Here is a 21,165-nt window from a genome sequence, read left to right on the forward strand (position 1 = left end):
AGAACCATGAATCACAGAAGAGGAACAGGGCCCGGCTTGAAAGCAGAAGACATCTTCATTCAGCCCATAGACCTCATGCCACGCTTTGACTGCCAGCATGGCAGCAGACAGGCTTCAGACTGTTTTCCCATTTCATCTAGGCTATAATGATGGCTCAAGATGCAATTCACTAGGGTCAAGTGCAAATCAACAAACCTAGGAATAATCAGTCATACAAAACAGAATTGCAAAAATACATTTGCAACTTGCAATACATCACTGACAGCTTATTGCAAAAATAACAAATAGAGAAGAAAACGAATGAAAAGGAGTCAAATCTTAAAGTAAATCAGGTACTCCCACTATTACCATGGCTTGTGAATTCTCATCTACAATATGGCAACAAACTTTGAATGCCCTGTATCAATTAGCAGCACATGGGGAAAGCACTAGAAAAATCAAGTGGTTTAAAAATCAAGCTCTATCGATACAGTCAGCCTCCACAGAAGAATGCCCAAGGATGAAAGAGCAACAAGTTGCAAATGTGAAAGGCATCTACAAAATGGTAAACCTACAACTAAGTGCAAGAACAAAAAAAACCCTCAGCAAATTCCAACCTGCCATCAAGAAAAGAAGCAGTCTGAAGTAAGGACTGCAGCGTGTCAGAATAAACTTGCAGTTTTTTTGTGGAGGCTATCACAGGAAGCGATCAAGAGAGGTATTTAAGAACAAGCTGGGAAGATAGAGAATTGACAGACTGCAGAATAGAGGGATGAGGTTGACTAAATACCCTCAGTGAGAGGTCTGATTACACAAAATCAAAAGAGACTGCATTGCTACATGTGTATTTCACTGCAAATAAAACTTGGTAAGACTTGCTTGGCCCTGCACCAGCAACATCCTTAAACAGACACCCGGTCTAAACAGCTCCAAAAGTTCCAATAAAAATGGTGGCCAAATCCATGCTGCTTTTGATAGCAAGTGCCATGTCCTGGCCATCTTCCTCTCGCATACAAGTGCCTCACTGGCCTGCTGCCAAGCTGCCTGGTGACACACTAAGCCAGCTCTGTGGGGACAACGCAGATGCCACATGCTTTGATTGGTTCCCCCTCCTCCCCCAGCAACCACAGCCACTCCGCTGGAAACAAAAGTAAACCCCAGTTGGGGCTGGTCCTCAGGTGCTCAGTTCTTAGGGATCAAATAGCACAATCCAGGTAGTAACTCGCTGAACTGAGACCAAAAATCAGTTGAAAAGACTCTCTGCCAAGCATTGTACTCTTTACGCACTTTGAGTGACGAATTTCTGCTGCTATGAGTTCCTTTCCAGCCTCTGAGGAAAGGACTATCTTTTCTCCTTCACTGATGCCACTGCAGTAGAGTTAACCTTGAGAGCTGTGTTTACTTTTGCTTTAAGATGATATTTTATGCATCATTTCACATTTAAAAAGCACTTTATGATAGAAAAGTCAAACAGGTAAGTTATCAACATCAATTACAGACAGCACTGATGGCTTTACACTGGCACACTGCATTTGCATTAAAATGCCAGCTAACCACACAACGTTCTCCCAAGGGATCCCCATTTTTTCCCCCCAGTGCATAAAATTGCTACTGCTAAGTGAAGACTTTGTCTCTTACACACCATTCATAGGATATATCCAATGCAACTTCTTTTTCATATACTTCTGACTGCACTCTAAAAATTAAATTTCTGCATGAGTTTTTCTATTAATTGATACCCTATCGGGTAGTATTTCGTATTCTGCTTCATTCTGGGTCCTCTATTTGAAATTACCATCTTTTTTTTTTTTTTTCCCCAAAACATTTGGCATTAAACAGCTTCTACTGAATTCATTTATAGCTAGAAGAGCAAAGCCCTCAGCAGACTGCACATCAGATCTCTCCCATCCGGTACCAGAATGAAAGAGCCAATTAATGACCATCTAGGAAAAGCAATTTGCTTAACGTCACATAGCAACTCCGTTACAGAGGCAGGACCAGAATTCAATTATCCAACAGAAACATCCAACTCCTTTAATCATGCCACCACCCATTTTCTTCTGACAGTCCCTTTGCCGTGCTGGCTTCATCTACTCCAAATTAAGCTTCCATGCAAAAGACAACAGTTTACTTCATTACACAATTAAGTTCTCCCTCAGAGATCCAATCCTCCTTCTGAACTAATGCAAGGGTTCCTTAGAGATAGGGATATAAGACAACTAATATAAGGTTCCACAACCACTTTCAGAGAAAAGCCTAATTAAGACTACATAGCTAATATTAATTCCAGTGTTTTCCAACTTCTTCATGTTCCCAGTATTATCATTCTTTACTCAGCTGTACATCCTTCACCTAGGTTTCTACCTAAAGCACAAAAGCAGTTCCACTGTGTGACAACCCACATAGGTTTTAGTGTATTTGCTGCACGCCTCTACTGTCTGTGCCAAGGGGAGATCAGTAGTTCTGTTTGGGATACCTGAGGGGTTGTACAAGTTAGACATAATTCCTGCTCCATAAGGTCTGTATGCTGAGTGCTCAGATCACAGCACAAAGAAGTTTCTCAGCTTAGACTGATTCTGCTGGGGTGGCGCCTCATAGTGTAGGCACAAAGAAGAAACAAGAGGCCTACACTGTTTGAGGATGGAGCTGTCACAAGCTGAAGTCTGGGAGGGTTGAACACTTATTTAAAAGGCTCCTTGGCTCCAAAACCTCTGCTCCTGCAGCACTCAGAGCCTGAGGCTTTACAAAGAATCACAGCAGGACATGAAGAACAGAAGCGTGCTTTTCTTAGCTCCTTCCTAGAACTATTTTTCCTATTTGGGCTTAAATTTTCCCAGAAATTTCAGTCAAATGCAGACCTAAACAATACTTGTGGGCTCTGCTGGCTTTTATCTGGCAAATTTTTTAAAGAAAAAAGTCTCAAGAACGGAAAGTATAAAGCAGCCTTGAACAGGGGCCTCCAGCCCCAGGCTACAAATCGGTCAGGCCTCAAACTGGCCTCCAGGCCCTTGCTCCTTCTCCTACCATAGTCCAAGAAAAACAGATTTCAGTTTTTACTTGCGTTTGGTACCTAAGTTTTGGCAAGCATGGGAAAAAGCTTACGTTTCTTCTTCACACTAGGCAAATCTGAGTCTCATTGTAGAAAACTGTCTTATCTACTTGGGCAGCACGCGTCGTTTTTTTTTGTACGCCCTTCATTTCTTCTACAGGCCGCTAAGCAAAGCGGCAGCCATGCTCTGGGTTCGACCACTGCAGTGTTCAGCTGATCACATACAAGGCTAACTGTGTTCCCTGATGCTTTTACGCTTTAGTAGCATTTAGTAGTTTTTTCTTGATAAAAGTAAAACACTTGGAATTCATTTTAAATTCTTGTTTCAATCATCCTCATGTCTTTATAAGCTTAAATTAGGGAAAAAAGCTTCAATTTAGGAAAAAAATTATCACCAAGTGTATATCTATTTGTATATGAAATTTGTATACGAAACATTCGCGCCGGCAGATTTTCTTTCCAATATCAAAGAACTACCAGTGCCAGTCTTCCACACAACTTCCATCTCCTAATGAACTAGGATGCACAGGTAGACTTCCACGTGCTCTGGGGATCTACTCTCCTTGCACACAGTGTCACAGCCAGTAAATGAAAAAGATTCGCTGATCTGAAAATGCTGAACTGAAGAGGTTTAAGTGATTTTCAAGCAGAAACACAGTTAAAGAGAATTACATCTGCAGTTGTAGGCAACAGCAGATACAGCTGGCATATAGCCTGTGGCTATTAAAACAAGCACCTATGAGATACCCACTGCTAGCAGGCATCTACAACTTCACTGTAGAATAATAAAAAGAGGAAGTAAAACTACCATCCCATGAACACTGCTAAAATTCACAACAAAGGAAGGAAAATCTGAGGTATGTTCCTACTGTCAATCATTCATGCTACTTTAAACAAAATTGGTTACTAATGCCAAAGTAAGTTTTGAGAACAGCCTGTTTATTTTCTTTGGCATTCAACTCAAAACAGCTGAAGAGATTTGCCTAACGAAGTTGGTAAAAATTGCTTCTATTATAAAACAAGTAAGCCTTACCCTGAGGTGAAATTCTGCTTGTAATATCATACCAGTCTCTAAAAGAACTGTAACAAAATCAAGGATAAACTCATTTTGGTCCTTTCCAAAATTAACAGCAGTCCTATACAGAGGGAGAAGAATACAGAGAAGGGAAACTAATTCCTTTAAAATTTGCCACACTTAGAAATCTTATGGCGTTCACTGGTTGTAGTCTGCACAAACTGATCAAATACACAGTTCTTGATATTAAGACTATCTCAACCACAAATAAAGACAGATTACGTAGGTGTCTGTGCTGAGATAAACAATCAAATTGCTGCTTGAAATTTGATATGGAATCCAAAAAGCCTGCGTCAGTCCTCTGGAAAGCACAAGAGCTATTTGAAGATGTAATGCCAGAGCAAAAAGCCAATTCAATGCGCTAACCGGAAGGTAAATTGACGTCAACTGGAAATACACCCAGTTACTACCAGTGCAGCGGCTGGCTCTAAGCCACTGACCCAGACGATCTGTTCCAGTGTAAAAAGCTTTACAAATTAAAGCTTTGTGATCAGCAATATTTGCAAAACAAACAAACAAACAAAGCCTCCTGGAATTTGTTAAATAATTTTCAGATACCACAGGAACCGAAGTTTTACTTCTGCTGAATGGTACACATTGATTTGGCAGACCAACACGACAACTATTGAATTTTGCTTGGATCAGGCATTAGGCCTTTAGAGAAAGGAAAGGGTTCACCATGTAGTCACTTACGTGGCCTGTTCTACTTGAGCTCATATGCTAGAAGAGAAGACTGCTGGGAGACCTCATTATGGCCTTCCAGCATTTAAAGGGAGACTACAAAAAGGAAGGAAATCAACTTTTTACACAGGTAGATAGTGATAGGACAAGGGGGAATGGTTTTAAAGTAAAGGAGGAAAGATTTAGATGAGATGTCAGGGGAAAGTTTTTCACTGAGAGAACGGTGAGGTGCTGGAACAGGCTGCCCAGAGAGGTTGTAGGTTCCCCATCCCTGGATGTGTTTAAGGTCAGGGTGGATGGGGATCTGTGCAATCTGGTCTAGTACTTGGTCTAGCAATTGGCAACTCTGCCTGCAGCAAGGGAGCTGGAACTTGATGATCCTTAAGGTCCCTTCCAACCCAAGCCATTTTATGACGCTATGACCATTAATTTATTATTATTTAAATTTTTTATTCTAATTATACCCTGCAAGATAAAGCTACTACTTTTCTCCAGAGACTCAGGAGTCCATGCATTTACGTAAATTCTTCATTCTTACAGAGTGGACAAATTCAGTACTACACACTGACCTGAGAATATAAGACGTAGAGTATTAAAGGATTCCTCATTTTTCCACGTATCATAGAATGGCCTGGGTTGAAAAGGACCTCAAAGATCAACTAGTTTCAACCCCCCTGCTGTGGGCAGGGTCGCCAACCACTAGACCAGGCTGCCCAGAGCCATGTCCAGCCTGGCCTTGAACGCCTCCAGGGACGGGGCATCCACAACCTCCTTGGGCAACCTGTTCCAGTGTGTCACCACCCGCGGAGTGAAAAACTTCCTCCTAATATCTAACCTAAACATCCCGTCTCAGTTTTAAACCATTCCCCCTTGTCCTATCGCTATCCACCCTTGTGAACAATCGTTCCCCCTCCTGTTTATACGGTCCCTTCAAGTATTGGAAGGCCACAATGAGGTCTCCCCAGAGCCTTCTCTCTTCTCCAAACTAAACAAGCCCAGTATGAATGCAACATACATTCTGCTGGTGACAGATAGCTGCATGAACTAAAAGGAAAGATGCTCACTGATCATACCACAAGCATATTCTCTTCAGGCAATAAAAAGGCATGCCCAGCCAACAGATGTAAGATCTCTTTAGGAGAAGTTGGCCAAACACACACATGGCTTTCACATACATGATGAGCCTTCTAGAACACAGATATGCCACAGAGAGAAAGGGAAAGCAGAGAACACAGCACAATTTCATGTCCTGTGGGGTGAGATAGCAGAGAACTTGAAAAGCAAACACCGGAATTGTTATTTCATATTATTGGTTATTACAGATTCAAATAAGAAGGTAGAAGTGCTATCACATATAAAATAGGCACAGTTGGCTGAGCCTCCATGAAATACGGGAAATATCTCCTTTTCTAGCTAAGGAAAATGAGGACCATTTGTTCTTCGTCTTTCCTATGCTAGAAACAGATTTAAAAATGTATGAAAGTACTTGATACAGGATAGTTTCAGTAAGAAATCATCTAACAGAAAACTTACAGGCACAGCAGTTACATTTTATTGGACAAAAAGTTTATGAAGCCTAACCTGAATTTATAACAATTAAATTTGAATGATCAGTTCCAAGATACCAATGGTAGTAAATATTTTTTAATTTTATTAACTCTCCATTTTTATACTATGCATATGCAAAGTTATTCCATACCAAATATAACTTTTAGTGCCTGTACAAAGATCACTTCTTCATCCAAAGTAATGAGTTGAAACCAGCAGATTAAGTGGCTCAGCAGCTCCAGAGGCTCAGCAACGAGAAAAAGAGTCCACTCTCCTATTTCAATTTTATGAAAGAGCTGTCAAATTACTTCCAAGGCAGGTAATGCATGAAGAGGGTAAGAACTGAGGTCTCCTCTTCCTCATCTAACAATCAAGAGTGCTTGAATGCTTGTACATCTAAGCTGGCTGCCTTAAGTTCCATGTGGACATGAATAGGAGAGTCAAGTCAACCAAACTTATCTGATACTTCACACTATTTCTTTAATTCATTTTGTAAAGTGACACATACTGCAGTAACGGAATTAAAACAGGAAATGGGACCAAATTCCTGGAACAAATCAAAGAACAAGTCTACTAGATAATACTCAAAATGCAGAGGAAATAAGAGTTTTAAGGTTAGCGAGCAACGTATTTATGCAATCTGTTTCCAGAAATGTATATGATGTAGAAAAAACTTTCTACCCCCGAGCTATTTGATACTGACAAGCCAAAATGCAAAGTGAATAGGTGTTTTTATTCCCCCTCAACCACACAACCAACCACAGACTTGTGACATTTCAGAGAGTTTATATTTCAATTAAAGTTCCCAAAATACACACGAGTATGCTGGAATTAGAACAAAGGCTTAGTCTTCACTATTACAAGTAGAAATCCTATTTTATCTGGACACATAGCTGTAAAATGGATGTTTCTAAAGTAGTACAATCTTTCGTGTGGAGAAAATATGATACAGTGAAGTATCATGTTCCAGCCGAACTTCTTAAACTGAATATAAACAAAATTTAAGAAACTTAAGATCTGTGCTAGAATGTGAAAACACAGTTCATATTTCTTTATAACTAAGACAAGGATTGTTCATTACCTCTTTTGTCTCCTCAGGGTCTGAGTGATCCACAGTTACGTACAAATCATTCTGTAGGTACTTCAGTGCACTAAGAGGATCAGTCTGAGCTTTTTCTTCAAACCTGCAAAGAAGAGACAGAAAACTTAAGTGCAACTACATGCTTCAGGACTAAATACAGCTATTTCTACCTAGAGCAAAACAAAACCTACAAAACTTTTAGACAAATACTTCCAAACAATACAGTATTAACGGCATCTCAGCATCACATTTGCCAGAGTATGTGCTGTTAAGACAGACTGATACACAGCAGAAATGGTTTTTTGGAGGGGTGTAAGGGATATTTACATTCCCAACCGAACACAATCCTGACTAAAATGAAAGATGAAGAATGCTCCCTGCTTCTGCCAGACAACAAAAGAACAAAAATGGGATGGGAACAAAAATCCTCAGATTCAATGACTACTCCACCTTGACATTACACCTTTGGAAAGAGTGTATGAATGTAAAATTTGGCCATGCATCACGACCATTATTTTCTCACTTTCTTTTAATAAAGGGAAACATTAACTGCTGCAAGTTCCTGAAGAAACACGTATAGCCAGAACAAGATTATTGGCTCAGCACTCTCCATGAGGAAAGCTGCTTCCCTAGAGAACTGAATTGGGTAAATAAGCCTAAAAATGATGAGGTTTAAAATTATCTATTTTCCTCCTACCATCTATCTGCTGAGTGCAGTATTATACTCTGTTGTCTTCTAAATCACTAATACACAGTTAGCAAGTCTTCCCATGAAAATAGCTCAGATAATTCTAGATTCCAGTGACGAGAACCTTAAAAACTATGTTCTCAGTTACTTAACAGCCATATATCAAACGCCTTAGAAGAATGCAAGGTCTTTTTTTCCAAGTCACACTGAAAAGATTTAAGCTACCTGACTGGTAGCAATGGACATCCGTAACTCAAATTTTCAATTCATCTCAAGATGCAAACCACTTAGGTCCCAGAAAGCGAAGATTATGACTGTTACCTAATTTACATAACAATTTGGTAATTAAATATTATTTCTTCCAACCATTCACACAGATACTCTTAGATGATATCGCCCCAGTCCAGAGAGCTCCAGCAAAGCAGTACCAGATCCTAGCTGGCATGTTTGGTTCCCCGATGTATGCCAAAAAACAGGAACATAGTGCACAAAATCCAAACTTCTGCCAGACAATATGTAGCAATGTTTTCTTTGAGTGCTATTTAATCAAGTGAAAACATGTAACCCAGAGTTGTTTCTGGAGGCAGTACAGCTGTATTTGCATACAACCACAGCGGTTAGCAAACCTCCCAGATTACTGGCAAGATTTTGATTTGTTCCTGTAGGCATTCACAAATATTGCATTGCTAACCTGCAAAAGGCCTCACCCAGCAAATCTACTACAGCAATTTGCTTGCTACCTCAGAAGTAATAAAATAAATAAATAAAAACTGACCATTGACCTCCAGCTCTTGGCAGAACCAGATAACAAAGTATTCTCATCAAGAATGCAGAAAGAAGATTTATAGGCTTCAAATCATCTGCTGAACCTTGAAAGACTCTTTAACTGTTAAAATTTATTGCTTAAGGCAACACCATGAGCTCCATTTTGAAAAGCTGTTTCCTTTAGTAGCAAATACAAGGTATCTCAAACACGCAGAGTGCAAGTATCACAATGCATCTGAATTCCACCTAAGTGAGATCTTTCAAGTGATTCTGAAAGAGAAACACTGATGACCTCACCACAGTTAAGTCTCAGATGTGCAAAGGAATTCAGCCCCCAGACTTCATTAACATCCTTGTGAGCTGTCTCCTAGCACACTGCTTTGAAAACATACTCCATTTCCTTGGGAGGTGACAGTACACATGTTGATGAGCAGCAGAGTGAAGAGGAAATCTAAAAATTCTCCACAACTCCCCACACGATAGTCAAGACTTATTTTAGCTTTAGAGTAGCATTATAAAACCAGAGTGAAGTAAATGATTACAATTTTGTCATTTAGATTTGCCCAACGGCTTTTAATATTGAACTATTTTTTTTCCTAACTATAAATAATCAGGAAATTTGCAGATTGCCATATAATCAGTGAAGTGGAACAACTACCTACAGGATACATATATATAGATTTTTAAAGATGCTAAAACTTAAAGAGACTTTTGAAAAGAAAATTGCAGAACATCTTTTGTTTCTATACCTGTGCTTTCTTATGAGGTATTTGCAGTGTCTTAGCAGGTATTCCTTTGAAGGTCGACAGAGCTTCAGAGACCAAAAATCATCTAATCTCATCTTTGGAGAGCAGGACTTGCCAGGATTTCCTCCAAATAAGTAATGAACCTGCAGAGGAAGATCAAGAAGTTTAACTGTTTATATATATATTCGTTAGACAACGACTCTCTCTCTCTTTTGGACAAGCTGCTCCAACTTATTATGAACTTTATTATCCTTTATCCCTTAGAAAATGAGGTCATCTTAAAACACTTAAAATGTAAGATAATAAGACATCCACAAACCAGGCAATCTCTTCCTTTAGGAAAAACTTATGAGCATGATAAATCTTCAAGTAGATAACATGAGCAAAAAAGGATCTCATCCAACTCTTGTTGCCCTGTTCAAATTACTTAGAGCAAACAATACTCAAACTGATGGATTACAAGCCTCTTTTCCAATCTTGTCCTCAAAGACACCAAATTATCACCATCACAATACAAGCAAAATTAAGGGACCTCAATTAAGGCCTCTCTCTATTTGGGTCAAGCAGACTTTATATATAATTGAGATGACTCCAGCAATCAGACCCTCTCTTTAAAGAAGAAATACCTATGCTCATAAGTAAGACTCAGAAAAATGAACTTTCTGGACTAATATTTTTAACTCCACTCAGAGCACTGTTGATGAAGATGCACTACTGAAAGCATTACAGCTCAGGTAAGTAGCCTTTTCCTTTAGTCAGAGAAGACCACAATGTTCTCCAAACACAAGGGCCCCTGGCAAACGGAATGGGAAATCCCAAAGATGCTCAAAATGAAGCGACAACTAGCCCAGTCCAGCACAGTCTTGGGAGATGACAGGACAGACTTGTGTCCCTGCATGTTCTGGAAGCTCCAGAGATCTTATTTTTCTCTGCAAGACAAATTAATGTCCATTGTCTCTGGAAGGGTAGAATTATTTCACCATTTTGCAGTCTGGCTGCAATGTATTTGATGCAGTACCTGAGCACAAAGGAGAGATTAAAACAAAAAGGCAAAACTACAACGTTAAGAGTTGAGAAAAAAAAAATGTAATGCTAAAAACAGTTGAATAGCTGAAAAAGAAAACAAATCTTATTTGGAACCAGATGCCACATCCATTTCTGTGACTGATCATCTTCAAAAGAATTCTAGCAATTCAGAGATACCAGTCCTGGAAATACTGAATACTGTATGCAAAATTCATTTTTTGTTGAAGGTAGCTCAAATGAAGTAGTCTTGAGGAGCCCTTCTGATAGTTTCAGAATACAACAGCTTTGAAATGCAAGACTAGACAGAGAGAGAAAGAGGGCAAAAAGGACTGTACTACTTTTTTTTTTTCCTTCACATCATTTCATATTTCAGGCTGAACTGCTGATACTAACCATGATAAAGGGTCTTCAAATGCTGAAGTTTAAGAAGTTTAATAGGCTACTTATCTCCACAGTTTTAAAAATAATCACTCAAAACAACGTATTCTACATCCCACTGATGTAGGCTCTCCTTATTTATATCAAGAGGAGTTTAGAAAGGTCATTCAAACAGAGGTTTCTAAAAATAAGACTCTTCAAAACAAGCACATCAAACAGCTCTTCAGATAATGCTGGGCAACTGCCACAATTTAGCAACCTTCACAGTAACTTACAAAATTCTACTCTCAATCTCATACCTTACACATTAGAAATAAACAATTAAGGGTAGATCAGTATTTATAATCTATCATTAGCATGCTCAGTGAAGACAAACAATAACATTGCCATACAGAAGTTGCACCTACTCTTCCTTAAACTTCCCCTTCCATCTGATAGCTTTTCCAAATTTAATTAGCATACTATGGAATGATAAACATAATTATATTTGCATTTTCCAGTTTAGCCCGTTTCACACTAAATAAACACATTTTAGAAACAGTTTAATCACATCCCTAAAAGTTGATGTGAATTTGTCACCACAATTTAAATTCAGAGGTTAATGAAGTTACAGTAACCTACTCCTCAGGTTTGCGTTAACATGCACAAAGCCCTAAATCTGCTCATCACTCACTTATACACTGTAAACAATTTTAAGTACAACTCAGTATTCATCCATTAAAGTCAGATAACGCTAAAGAATGAGTTTTGCTTCTGACATGCAGAGGAAATAAAGGCACCTGTTACAGCAGGTTCTTAACAGAGTTGAGTTCAAATACTTTCAGAGAATCACAGAATGGTTTGGGTTGGAAGGGACCTTCCAGGTCACCTAGTTCCAAACCCTCTGCTATAGGCAGGGACACCTCCTACCAGACCAGGTTGCTCTAAGCCCCAATCCAGCCTGGTCTCGAATGCTTTCAGGGAAGGAACATCCACAACCTCTCCAAGCAATCTGTTCCAGTGTCTCACCATTCTCACAGTAAAGAATTTCCTCCTAATATCTAGGAGGAATCTACCCTCTTCCAGTTTAAAATCGTTTTCCCTTGTCCTGTTGCTACATGCCCTTCTTAGAAGTCCCTTCCCAGCTTTCCTATAGGCCCCCTTCAAGTACTGGAAGGCAGCTATAAGGTCCCTGCAGAGCCTTCTGTTCCCCAGGTTGAAGTGCCCCAACTCTCTCAGCCTGCCTTCATAGGGGAGGTGCTCCAGTCCTCCGATTATCTTCGTGGCCCCTCTCTGGACCCACTCCAACACCTCGATGTCCTTGTGTTGGGGCCTCCAGAACGGGACACAGTACTCCAGGTGGGGGCTCACGAGAGCAGAGCAGAGGGGCAGAATCACCTCCCTCGCTCTTCTGGTCATGCTTCTCTTGATGCAACCCAGGATATGGTTGGCCTTCTGGTCTGCAAGGTCACACTGCCAGCTCATTTTCAGTCTTTCATCAACCGACATCCCCGAATCCTTCTCCCCAGAGCTGCTCTCAAGCCATTCGTCACCCAATCTGTATCTGTACTTGGGATTGCCCTGACCCAAGTGCAGGACCTTGCACTTGGCCTTGCTGAACTTCATGAGGTTGGCATGAGCCCACCTCTCAAGTCTGTCCAGGTCCCTCTGGATAGTACCCCTTCCCTCTAGTGTGTCAACTACACCACTCAGCTTGGTGTTGTCTGCAAACTTACCAAAGGCGCACTTGATCCCACAGTCCATGTCACCTACAAAGATGCTAAATAACACCTGTCCCATCACTGATCCCTGAGGAACACTACTCATCACTGGTCTCCACTTGGATATTAAGCTGTTGACCACAAATCTCCAAGTGCGATCATCCAGCCAATTCCTTATCCAGCCAGCAGTCCATCCATCAAATACATTTTTCCCCAATTTGGCAACCAGGATGTCACATGGGACAGCATCAAATGCTTTGCACAAGTCCAGGCAGATGATGTCAGTTGCTCTTCCTTTATCCACTGACGTTGTAGCTCCATCATAAAAGGTCACCAAGCTTGTCAGGCATGACTTGCCCTTGGTGAAGCCACGTTGGTTACCACCAATCACCTCGCCTTTATTTTCCATTTGCCTTAGTAGGGCCTTCAGGAGGATCTGCTCCATGATCTTGCCAGGCACAGAGATGAGACTGACCAGCCTGTCATTCCCTAAATCTTCTTTTTTTCCCCTTCCTGAAAACGGGCATTATGTTTCCCCTTTTCCAATTAGTGGGAATATCAGACTGCCATGACCTTTCTAGAATGACAGACAATGGCTTGGCAACTTCATCTGCCAGCTCCCTCAGAACCCATGGATGGATTCTCATCAGGTCTCATGGACTTGCACACCTTCAGGTTCTTTAGATGTTCTCAAACCTAATCTTCACTTACAGCAGGCAGACCAACCTTCTTCAAGTTCTTACCTTTCCTTTCTGCAGCTTGGGCGGTGTGGCTAGACCCCCTGCTGGTGAAGACTGAGGCAAAGAAGACACTGAGTACCACAGCTTTCTCCGTATTCATCACAACCAGGCCTCCAATCTCCTCCCAGAGAGGGCTCACATCTTCCTTGGCTTTCCTTTTATCACTGATATATCTGTAGAATTTTTTCTTGTTCCCCTTTATGTCCCTGGCTAGATTTAATTCTATCTGGGTTTTAGCTTTCCTAATCTGATCCTTGGCTGCTTGAACAACTTCTCTGTAGTCCTCCCAGGTAGTCCATTCCTACTTCCACTCCCTACAGACTTTCTTTTTGAGCTTAAGTCAGTCCAGGAGCTCCTTGTTGATACATGATGGCCTCCTGGCCTTCTTGCCTGGCTTCCTTTTACTCGGAATGCAGTGCTTCTGGGCTTGGAGGAGATGGTTCTTGAATACCAACCAGCTTTCTTGGGCCTCCCTTCCCTCCAGGGCTTTATCCATATCACCCTGCCAAGCAGTTCCCTGAAGAGAACAACATTCCCAACATTTCTTATAGAAATGTTGGTTATTGTCTGTGAGTATTTGGAGGGATGAATGCAACAGGTAAACTAAAGAAACAACTCCAACAGGTTTTGAGCTCAGGCCCTGAAGATAATGCACAAAGCTTCAGGTGCTCTCAAGTACAAGAGAAGCTAGTAGCTAGCCACACTTGACAAATCTGTATTGCTTGTAGGAGCTATCCGTAAGAGTGAAAAGTACTCCCTATTTCAAAACACGTTAATGTATTTGCTGAAGTTTATCCACTAGATTAATCCAAACAGTAACACCAAACAGGTATTTTCATTGTACTATCTTTGAAAAAGCAACTACACTGGTCGAGCGATAAAAATAAAATCACTGTCTATGTACTTAGACTCTCATACCTTGTGCAGCTCATCGTAAACCAGTTGATGGGCAAATCTTGGGCAGGGCTCCTCTTCCTGAAGACTTTTACCTGGATTCTCTTTGGCTGCTTGGTCATTTTTATAGACACAAGACCTAAAATATATGACAACAAGTACTGATTAATAGAATAGCATTTTGGATACAGTAGAGATGAGGGAAATCCAGACCACAAACTTTAACAAAAGTATTATTTCAGTCACTAATCTCTTCTCCACAGAGGCTTAAGTTTTTTGTTTTGATTTTTTCAAACTGAAGGCCTTGCAGAGAGATCTTGACAAACTGCAAATGGGAACTGCCAACTGCATGAAGTTTAACCACAGCAAGCACTGAATTCTACACCTACGATGGGGCAACTCTGGATATTCATACAGACTGAAGATGAGGGGCTTGGAGAGCAGTCCCATGGAAAGGAATCTGGGGATTCTAGTTGATAGCAAGTTGAATCTGGATCAGTAATGTGTCCTGGCAACCATACCCTGGGGTGCATGAGGCCCAGCATGGCAACCATACCCTGGGGTGCATGAGGCCCAGCACTGCCAGCCAGGTGAAGGAAGGGATCATCCATCTCTGCTCTGCACTGTGTGGTCTCACCTCAACCACTGGGTGCAGTTTGGGTACCACAATATAAGAAGGACATAAAACTCTTAGAAAGCATCCTAAGGAGGGCTACAAAGATGGGGAAGGGTCTAAAGGACAAGAAGTATTAGGAGCAGCTGAGGTTCAAAACCAAGGTTTTTCAGCCCAGAGCAGAGAAGGCTGAGGGAAGGCCTCACGGCAACCTACAACTCCTCACAAGAACTGGTGACAGTGACAAGGCCAAGGGAATAGCATGGAGCTGTCAGGGTAGGGTCCAGTGGGGGATCAGGAATATATTCTTTGCCTTGAACAGGAAAAATTTCATATAAGGGCTTACATTTTCCCCCACCCACCTGTCTCCAGTGAAGGAAGAATACACAGTTTCCTCCCTTCGAGTGGCTTGTTTCTACAGTCTTTCTAAATACTCTAGGAAAGAGAGCCTGAAAGGAACTCAGTCTTCAAGATAACCTGTGCATTGTTATAAATTACTATAGAGTTACTTGGGAATTATGACTGTGTTAAGGACTGTTTTCTAAAAAAATCACTGTAGAAGTTGGAAGTTTTCCCCTTTAATTTACTTACCAGCTGTTCCTCACAATGTCATAAATCCAGAAAGAATTCCTCACATTCTCTTCCCGCTTCTCCTTATCTTTACTGAGCCCGGACAAGACATGGATTTCATTCAGTTCTGGATCAATGGTAGCCCTCTGAGTGAAACCTGTCATTGGAACTGAGAGGAAAAAAAAAGAAGTTGCACGCTAAAAATGAAGGAGGATACAGGAAAGGATCCAAGCATCAGACAAATGCATTATCCTCTCCATGAATTTCCAATACTAGGGGAATAGGGGATATTCCAATAACCATGGTACAGGCACAAGACTTCATTCAACCACCTTAGCATTCTGGATAAAAAGCATCTGAAATTTAACCTTGCTATTCATTATCCCTATTTTCTGCTTTTCAAGTACTTTCACCTCTTCATCTTTCATATAAAACCAGTATCAGAGAACTGGGTGAACCCACTATTTTCTATGACCTCTCTTCCACAGCATTCTAAAAGAATCATAGAATTGCTCAAGTTGGAAAAGACCTTCAAGATCATCAAGTCCAACCACAGCCTAACCATACTACTCTAACAACCCACCACTAAATCATGTCCCTAAGCACCACATGTAAATGGTTTTTAAACACATTAAGGGATGGTGACTCAACCACCTCCCTGGGGAGCCTATTCCAGTGCTTAGCAACTCCTTCTGTAAAGAAGTTTTTCCTGATATCAAACCTAAACCTCCCCTGGCACAACTTGAGGCTATTTCCCCTTCTCCTGTCACCAGTGAGAAGAGATCAACCCCGCTCTCACTGCAATCACCTTTCAGGTATTTGAAGAGAGCAATGAGGCCTCCCCTCAGTCTCCTCTTCCCCAGACTAAACAGTACCAGTTTCTTTAGTTTCTCCTCATCGGGCATGTTCTCCAAGCCCATCACAAGCCTTGCTGCCCTTCTTTGGACCTGCTCCAGCACCCCCCATGTCCTTTCTGTATTGAGGTACCCAGAACTGAACACAGTACTTGAGGTGAGGCCTCACCAGTGCCGAGTACAGGGGCAGGATTACTTCCCTAGTCCTGCTCAACACACCATTCCTGATCCAAGCCAGGATGCCATTGGCCTTCTTGGCCACCTGGGCACACTGCTGGCTCATATTCAGCCAGCTGTCCATCGACACACCAAGGTCCCTTTCTGTCAGGCAGCTTTCCAGCCACTCCTCCCCAAGCCTGTAGGGTTGCCTGGGGTTGTTGTGACCGAAGTGCAGGACCCGACACTTGGCCCTATCAAAACTCATACAGTTTACCTTGGCCCATCGATGCAGTCTACCCAGGTCCCTCTTTAGAGCCTTTCTACCATCCAGCAGATTAACACTCCCTCCCAACTTGGTGTCGTCTGCAAACTTACTGAGGGTGCACTCAATCCCCTCATCAAGATCATTAATAAGATGTTTAATAGGAGTAGCCCCAGTACTGAGCCCTGGGGGACACCACTCGTGACTGGCCACCAACTGGATTTAACTCCGTTGACCACAACTCTTTGGGCCTGGCCCAGCTCATTATTTACTACTACTTAAAACTGAAGCACCTCTAAACTGGAGCTAAGCAGAAGTTGTTAAGTAAACCACCTGCTCCTCACACATGCCCGCCAAAGTCACATGAGAGAGATGAGAGGAAGAAACATCACCCAAAGGCTGATTCCTTCTCTGCTAAAAACAAGTCCTGAGCAAATTCTCTTATTCCCTTCTTATCTGAGATTCCTGGAAGCATGTTAAACAACATTCTGAGAGCTGCTGTTTCACAGAGAAAGGTATAGATGGTTTGAAGAACTACTGCCGTCAAAAATGAGAATAAAACTGCACTGCAGCAGAGCTAGATGATCTTTGTGAGATAAGAATGGTATGATTTTGTCATTATCTCATCTGTAAAAGGAAGCATTGATTCCCGAATATTTAATTGAGCTAGAAAGCTCAAAAAAAGTTCAAGATAAACTTATGATCACACAGCTCACAGCCTTGCATTGTTTTCTTCAGGACAAATATTTCAAGGAAGTTTTCTTCAACCCTGAATGGTTGTGGTATAATTGCTAAGCTATTCTTCTGTTCCACCTTCAGATTTAGAAATACGGCTAAATACTGAGGATTCCAACAGTTTTCATCATAATTCCCCGAAAAAAGGTCAGCAAATTTGTTTGGCAGTCCTTTTTGTTTGTTGTATAATTCCCATTTCCTGTTTCCCTAGGCAACCCTCCTTCCAAAATGTATTTGTGAAAAACACGTGATCTTTGTTTACAGATCCTGTTTGTCTCATTTCTCTTTCTGGGTCAGTTTACAAAGGATGGTAAAGGTTCCTGGACTTCAATCAAGATTTTGGCATGAAAAATTCTCAGAACTCGTGTATTTTGCATATTCTTCCCTGCAATTAACTACACACACAGCCTACAAAACAAGACCTGTGCTAATAAGCCATTTAATATTGCTTTTCAAGAACACACAAAACAGTGTCTTGTAAACCTATTCTCTAATAGTTTTTCATCTCATACTTCACTGTTTTCATTTGGTGCACTAGGAAAGTTATAAAAGTCAATTTAAAAACTCTAGGCAGAAAAACGTTACTAAAACGTTTAGCAAAGCTGAAAAGCCAGCGTTTCTAAAAAATGATTACTTTTTATGCAAACTTAAGTAGGAACTGAAATATATGCTGTGAAGTCATTTTTAGAGCCCCATCAACAAATCCTTACTTACTGTTTTTAAGGAAAATCAAGAGGCAGAGCCTTTCAAGCTCTCATCAGCATAAACCTGCCTATTTTGACCTCCGTTTTTCCATCAAGTTTGAAAGGAAAAGTCATCCAGTTTGTAAGCAAATGGGTACAGAGCAAAGGAGAAAGGAGTAACAGGGAAGAACGCTAGATCTAGAACAACTTTATGCTTTGGTTTAGTGGTAAACCATGAGCAAGTTTTTAAAAGAGTCTAATGAGTGCTGTGAAAGTCACCCAATGAGGAAACTGATAGCAAAATGATAAAGACTAAATATCACTAATTTTTGAAAAATATCATATAGCATGTTTTTTTGCACTGTCAGGGACTGAATCATTGACACAAAAGGATTAAATTCAAGGCATATGTGAGATATTTCTGGCGAGAGGCATCTAAATTTGATCAGCAATGCTAATGTAGATGGAAAATGTCTTCGCAACCCTATCTGCTGCTTTTAGCATTCGAGACCATGCCGCATTATTAGAAAAAAAGCATGCAAATCTTCAGAGCATTAATACCCCAGGCTCGCTGAAATGAAAATTATTATAATCACGAGGAATACAGTTAGCATATCATCACTGATATAGAAAGTGTATGAAACTTGTCTATAGAAGTCTCATCCCTCCTGAAACATTAAACACATTTTGTACCTAGCTCACGCTTGATTTCCTGAAGCTGAAATTATTATTTATATCATGGAAGACGGAGAAGTTCAGTGCCTGTTTGTTTTGTTTTTGTTTTTTTAACACTTGGAAATAAAATAGGATTCATGTGCAGTAACTGCAATCAAAACCAAATTCAAGTAATTCCAAGCTCTCCACAGTGGTATGTTAGACTACGCTTGAGACTAAATGCTGAAAGTCTAGAAAAATTTATATCCAAAAATATACATAAACTGCATTTAGTAAGGGGTTAAGATGAGGAGCAACTTGCATCAACTCTGACCTAAGTAATTAGGTAGAAACCACGCTGAAGCTGACAAAGCACACAAGGCATAGGGAGCTGACAGCTAGCCTCTTGCAGAAGATAACAGAAAGATAGATGCAATATAACTTAAGATGGGGAAAAAAAAAAAGCACAACAGATTTGGTGAAAGAGTCCCTGAAAATAAAACAAGAAGGAAATAAGGCAAGCTACTACATAGTAAGAGGGAGATGCTATGATATTTTACAACAGAAACATCAAAGTTGTTTGCCAATAAACTCCAATCCTTGACAGAGCAAAGGGCTACATAAACTCATCATGACTGACAAATACTGCCACTAGGGGGTAAGAGAGCTTCATCATTTCCGAGTGCAGCCAAGTTGCAGTCAGCACTGGACATAATTCAAATGATTGAGGTCAGCATATTAGAGAGGGACAAGGGCTATAAACCCTTGCGATATTTAACCAATAAAACATACACTGGGATGGAAATTAAATTTTGCATGCAAGATGTTAAATTGAATTTACGTCAGTAACAGATTGCTTAGGATCTTTTTTTGTCGTTTTTGGTGTCAGTGCAATTTTTTTGTTTATTATTCTAGTAATATATATATTTTTAAGAGTCAGTAAAAAGTCATAAACAACATGGGATGAGAATCAGACAGTAATGCCAGCGGACTTTGAGAGCAAATATTTGCAACGTACTGGATCCAAGAAGTACATAAAGCAGTAAGGAGAGCTGCACGAAAGCGTCCTCACTCTTGTGCTTCTCTGCAAAAAGTAGATGTAAATCAACTCTGGAGCAAACCTCCACTGATTTCATGCAGTCTGGAGTTCCTCTCAGGCCCCGCTATCACTCAGATCAGCTGCAGGCAGACAGCTCGAAGGACAAAACGGCAACTGAGGATGTAGGGTTGGTTGTTTTGAACACGATACCGGCCCGTTGCATAGCAATATCAACTTGGCTTCTATGACAGTACATCACAGATTGAAGAGGAAAAGCTGTACAAAGAAACTGCTAAGCAGAATGCAAAACCAAAAGCACGTCCAGAAGAAAGTGCGTATTTTTCATGTGGTACTGCACCTTTTCCCCATCATCTCGTTAACCAGTCCAGCACAGAAAGATAATAACTAACTGAAAGCAAGGGATTTGAATCCTCTCTCCAAAACATGGCATTTTACTTTTATCTAGTAAGAACGAAAAACTTAACAGCCTCCATATTTGAAACAGTAAACAGCTAACCAGGCCTTGAGTTTATGCAAATTTCTGTGTTCAAAACAAGCAATATGAGGGCTGCTCTGGAAGCAATGCCTCTTATTTTATTATGTTGGCCCATGATGTTGGTGGTATGTCAGGAGAGGTTGAACCTTCCTGCAAGTACTGTTACATGTTGCTGCCACATGACAGATGGCAGCAGAGGGTCAGTCCGACAGAACAGCATCTGACATGGAAGTGTGTATGAAGCAAAGATGTGTCGTGAATTCCTACATAAGAAAAAATTGCACCCACTGACATTCATTGATGCTTGCTGAACTTTTTTGGAGACCAAACAGTGAACAGTGAGGCAATGGGTGGTGCGCTTCAGCAGTGACTCTGTCATAGCAGCTGTGAAACAGTGGGTCACTTCCAACGGTGCAGATTTTCATGAGCATGGCACACAGGTGAAAATGTACAGCTGATGGTGGTGACTATGTTGAAAAATTGTGTTTAATAGCTGAGAATTTGCTCTATCAGATAGCATTACTGTGCTCTTTGTACCTGTTGTAGCATCCATGGAAATAAGCAGGAACTGTTACTTTCAGAGCAACATACATAATTCCTAAGAAAGCTCTGATAAGATGCTGAGTAACCACGTACAGCGTAAATTCAGTCTTCTATAAATGTGACACCTAATCATGCATGAGGTATGTTCCCACTGCTACAATTCCTCCTTACAGACATTTTTTGATCATAGTGATCATTTCAGCAAGC

General features: G+C 40.8%; 1 protein-coding gene across 3 annotated transcripts in view; it reads right to left on the reverse strand.

Moving 5' to 3' along the window:
- Positions 1-21,165, reverse strand: part of MKLN1 (muskelin 1) — a 109,619-nt gene that overhangs the window by 11,527 nt on the left and 76,927 nt on the right. For all 3 annotated transcript variants that reach the window (XM_021384311.1, XM_021384312.1, XM_021384313.1), the window contains 4 exons: positions 15,555-15,702; positions 14,375-14,489; positions 9,616-9,755; positions 7,414-7,516 (listed from right to left, as the gene is read on the reverse strand). In XM_021384311.1, the coding sequence (XP_021239986.1) occupies positions 7,414-7,516; positions 9,616-9,755; positions 14,375-14,489; positions 15,555-15,702 (506 nt within the window). The remainder of the gene's footprint in view (positions 1-7,413; positions 7,517-9,615; positions 9,756-14,374; positions 14,490-15,554; positions 15,703-21,165) is intronic.

Source organism: Numida meleagris, chromosome 1, assembly GCF_002078875.1.
Source record: "Numida meleagris isolate 19003 breed g44 Domestic line chromosome 1, NumMel1.0, whole genome shotgun sequence".
Taxonomy (NCBI): domain Eukaryota; kingdom Metazoa; phylum Chordata; class Aves; order Galliformes; family Numididae; genus Numida; species Numida meleagris.